At 59.7% G+C, this 4,714-nt stretch overlaps 1 protein-coding gene across 1 annotated transcript; it reads right to left on the minus strand.

The window, feature by feature from the left end:
• Window positions 1-606: 606 nt before the first annotated feature.
• Window positions 607-2,573, minus strand: LOC147991511 (uncharacterized). The gene is made up of 4 exons (XM_087538703.1): window positions 2,544-2,573; window positions 1,904-1,988; window positions 1,486-1,752; window positions 607-1,400 (listed from the first exon to the last, which is right to left on the minus strand). The coding sequence occupies exons 1-4, from the start codon at window positions 2,571-2,573 to the stop codon at window positions 607-609; spliced, it is 1,176 nt and encodes a 391-aa protein (XP_087394829.1).
• Window positions 2,574-4,714: the final 2,141 nt, after the last annotated feature.

Below are 4,714 nucleotides of genomic sequence, written 5' to 3' on the forward strand. Positions count from 1 at the left end.
CACCCGCAGTCAAACGGACAGGTCGAGCGAGCCAACGGCCTCATCCTCTCCGGCATCAAGCCCCGACTGGTCGTACCTCTGGAGCGCTCAGCCGGCTGTTGGCTCGATGAGCTGCCGGCTGTCCTCTGGAGTCTGCGCACTACACCAAACAAGTCAACCGGTTTCACCCCTTTCTTCCTTGTGTATGGTGCCGAGGCGGTCATCCCAACTGACATCGAGTTCGACCCGCCTTGAGTAACCATGTACACGGAAGCGGAGGCCAAGGAAGCACGAGAAGACGGCGTCGACCTGCTGGAAGAAAGCCGGCTGTTAGCCCTCAGCCGGTCTGCCATCTACCAGCAGGGTTTGCGCCGCTACCACAGCTGGAAGGTCGAAGAAAGCTCAAGTACTTGCCTCCCCAAAAAGGGAAGGCGGCAAAGGAAAAGGCCTAAGGATAAAAAAGCATACGCGAATGGAAACCAAACATGCACATAACAATATTTACATAAAAAGACCTCCGAGAGGCCAGCATTCAACATAGTTTGGATACACCCCCAGTGGGTGGAACTACGAAACTTAATGAAGATTGTTCAAAAGACAACAAGCAGGAAAGATAAAGATGGCAGGTCAAGCCGGCGGAGCGACCAACGAGCCGGGCTGGTTGGCGGAGACGGTCGCGCCGGCTAAAGGAGCAGCCGGCTGGCGAACTTCGGCTTGGTCACCGCCTCCCGCAGAGGGCGCGCTGCCACGCGCCTTGTTGCTGGAAGCATGGTCGGCCTGAGGTCGGCCGGTTGTTCCACCAGCCGGCTCGACGTCTTCGCCGTCCTCCTCTTCGTCATCCTCGCCCTCGTCGCTGGAGGCAATCTCCTCCGCCGAGTCCTCGCCCACCACCGGGTTCAGCCCGAACCATTCCTCTGGCTGAGCAACACCGTCATCATCGATTTCGGGTGCGAAAACGCTGATGTCGGTGCACTCGGCGATCGTCGAAGCCCGTTGGGCGATAGCCGGCCTCACCTCCTCCAGCTCCGCGTCGGCCTCCATCCGCCAAGTGCGCAGCTGGTCTAGGCTCAGCCCGGGGTACCAAGCCCAAACGAACTCCAACGCCCGCCCGGCTCCGAGGCGGGCCGCCGACGCCTTCCAAGCCTCAAAGCGACCGACGGTGACTTCCAACCAGTCGGCAGTCCGGCTAGGGGTGCGGGGGATCGTCTCGCCGGGCCAGAGGGCGGCCAACACTTGCGCCCCAGCACGTTGGAGCCGGCGAAGCATCCGATGAGCCGGCTGCAACCGCGCCTGGACAGCCAAGAGCTGCTCCTCAAGCGTCCGGTTCGCATCCGGCGCGATGTTGGCCCCCGCCTGACGACGCGCCTCGCGATGGGCCTCAATGCTTCGGGCGGCGAAGGCGGAGTAGCCCGGGAAGTAGTCTGCAAAAAACAACAACCAGCAGCTCAAGATAAGCCAAAAACCCAGGCGGCAAGGGGCAGGAGAAGGGCGAAGAAGGCGGCTTACCGTCGATCAAGTCCTCGATCCGGCCGAAGCCTTCATCCAGGGCTCGCCGGGTTTCAGCCCAGCTCGCTGCCTCGGTCTCATACTCCGCCTTCAGGGCGGCTTCGCTATCCTGCGCCGCCTGCAGGACCGCCCTGTGGCTCTTCTCCTGGTCGGCCAGCTTCTTGGCCAGGCGATCACGTTCCTGGAACAAGGCGGCGTACTTAGCGTCCTTGGTATGAAGGGCGGCTTTCGCTTCGCCGAGCTCCTTCCTCAAGTCGGCGTTGGCCCCTGAAGACAAATAAAAAGAAAAACCAATAAGGAAAGAGTCGTCAAGAAAGATCCGACCCGACTGCTCAGCAGTCGGCCCGAATCTCGGGGACTACACCCAGTGGGTGCGCTGACGCGCCCCCACAGGAGACAGACAAGATCGAGCACTTACTTCGGCTGTCGGCCAGGTCGTCGGTCCTCCGGCTCAAATCCCGAGCTTGGGAGTTGAAGGCGGCAACACGAAGGTTGTGATATTCCTGAAAGTTCAGACAAAAAGCAAAGTAAGGTAGCCGTCGAGAAAGATCCGACCCGACTGCGCAGAAGTCGGCCCGAATCTCGGGGACTACACCCAGTGGGTGCGCTGACGCGCCCCCACGGAAGAAATTAAGAAAGCAAAGCAGCCAAGAAGAAAGGACTCACCCGGATGGTGGCTCGCGTCGACAAGAACTCCTGGGTGAGCTATTGCAGCAGGGCGGCCTAAGCTTGCAGCCGGCTCCGGACCCCTTGAGCCGCCACATTCAGCTCGCCAGTCCCCCCACTGGGAGTCCACTCGGACGTGGCAGTACTGGCCGCCTCCAAATCGTCCGCCAACTGGCCTGCGCCCGTAACTCGGCGCACCTCCGGCGGAGCGGCGCCTCCCCCTGCGCGCCGGCTCATTGCCGGCTGCACCTCGAGGTCGGCTCTGTTCTCCGGCTCACCTCCGGTCGGCCCCTCTGGCGCCGCTGACGATTGGCCGCCTTGGCCCGCTCCGGTTGGCGCTGCTGGCGGCGCTCTCCTCGCGAAGGCCACGGGGTCCTCCCCCTCTCCATCACCGGCAGGTCTTGGACGATCTCCTCCGCCATGGGCAATGGGGTGTCGGGGGCTACAGCTCGAAGGGGAATGGCGAGCAGCGGAGGCTGGTTGCGTGAGCTTTCCGCCTCCGTCTCCGCGGTCGCCGCCTCCATCTGGGCCTTGGTTACCGCGTCGGCCTGCTCCTTCGCCGCCTGGGCGGCCGCCTTCTCCGCCGCCTCACGCTCCTCCTGCGCTTCGCGGGCGTTCCACTCTGTGGCCTCCCTGAGGTCGGCGCGGGGGTCCACGCGGCGGGAGCTCGAAGACCCTCCAGCCGGCCCCACTACGGAGCCGCCCGGACCCCGCTTAAGGGAAAGCGGCGCCCTGTCCAGCAAGCGAGAAAAAGTTAAGAAGAATATTCAAAGAGAAAGAGAATGATGAAGGGCATGCGACCAGGCAACCGGTGACTTACGCTGAAACCGCCTGAGGCTGCTTCACCGCCTTGCGGAAGTGGGCCGCCTTCGCGGCCGCCTCGTCTCGTTTTTTCACCGCGGTGGAGGGCTTGGACTTCTTCGGCCGACTGCCGAAGAGGCCTGAAGCGGCCCGGCGCTTCTGCGCGCCGCCGGCAGCCGGTGCGATGGACGAGCCCGCGCCCTGATAGTCGGCCGCCGGCTGGCGACGCGGGGCGACTTCGGCTTCAGCATTGTCCGGCTAGTCCTCGAAGCTCGCGGTGAACCTTGAGCCTCCGGGCTCGGCGTTGTCCCCCACGACGGCGTCTTCCATGGCGGCCGCCCCCAAGTCCGGGTCGTCAACATCGTCCACCATGCGGTCGGGGGCATACTGGCGTTCAATCCCTGCCGCCCCGGCCGGCGGCGGAAGAAGAGGGTTCTGCTCAAAAGAACCGACTGGTCAGAGGCCAGCCGTCATGAAGCCGGCTGACGAAAAAAAGAAGATAGAGAGAGAAGCTTATCACGGGCGGAGGATTGGCGCGAGAATACGGCGCCTTGCCGTATTGCCAGTCCCCGGCGAGCTTGCAGTTGGCGATGTAATTAACCATGAGCGCCACCTCCGCGTGGGGCATTTCCCATGTGCTCAGCCGGCTTGGGTCGAAGCGGCCGCTCATCTGACACATCATATGGGGCCGGCTTTGGAGAGGAAGAATCCGGCGCTCCACGAAGGCGGCCACCAAGTCGGCCCCGCGCAGGCCTTCCGACTGGATCATCACCCGAAGCCGGAAGACGGCGGCGTTCCCGGCCGGAGACAGTGACCGGGACCAGAAACTCCACGAGGGCTGCCTCCACTAGTGCAGAACCGGGCAATAGCACCGGTTCGTAAGGCCCTTTAGTGCCGGTTTAGGAACCGGCACTAAAGTTTCGGCACTAAAGGCCCCCCCTTTAGTATCGGTTCAGCACGAACCGGTGCTAAAGGGGATCCACGTGGCACGAGCCAGCTCCGGGGGCCGGGAGCCCTTTAGTACCGGTTGGTAACACCAACCGGTACTAAATAGCACGATGACAATTGGAAGTGGTTCATGGGGGCGGTAGCGGGTAATAGTATTCTCCCTTCGGATTTATGACCTGGTCGAGCAAAAATCCCGCTATTTCCTCTTGAAGTGCTTCTACGCGCTCCGTTGGTAGGAGCTTGTCCCGCACCTCTTTGAACTGTTAAGAAGGAGATCAATATGCATGTGTATTAGTTGTGTGACTAGATATCGATATTGGTGTAAAAATTGTGAATAGTGTTCTGACAAGCGTACCCATTCCTGTCTTTGAGATCTGCTCCTTTCGGACGCCATCATGCGAATGTTCTCGCAAATGCAGAATGCACACAGATCAGTCCCCTGCGCCTGCTTCAGGGCCTTTATTACAAGAATGGAATTTAATTTGATCAGATAATAATTAATCAAGAATGATAATTAAAGAGATGGCAGCTAGCTAGCTAGCTAGTACTACTTAATTACTTACCTTGGATCGAAACCATTTCAGCTTTGGTTTCCATTCGCCTTCCGTGACGCTGATGAACCTTGCCCAAGCCCTGCCCGCCGACAAAGAAAATGAATAAAGGGGTTATTAAATAGTTCATATCATGAAATTAATGACAAACTAAATAGGCCGAGATATATAGTTAATAATGATTGAAATTACCTGTTGACTATCCCAAACAAGATGTTATAGTCACTATTTGCTTTGAGTAGCGAGTCCAGTATTTCAACTGT

This window comes from Triticum urartu, chromosome 1A, assembly GCF_056163025.1.
Source record: "Triticum urartu cultivar PI428250 chromosome 1A, HENAU_Tu73, whole genome shotgun sequence".
NCBI classification, from domain to species: Eukaryota; Viridiplantae; Streptophyta; class Magnoliopsida; order Poales; family Poaceae; genus Triticum; species Triticum urartu.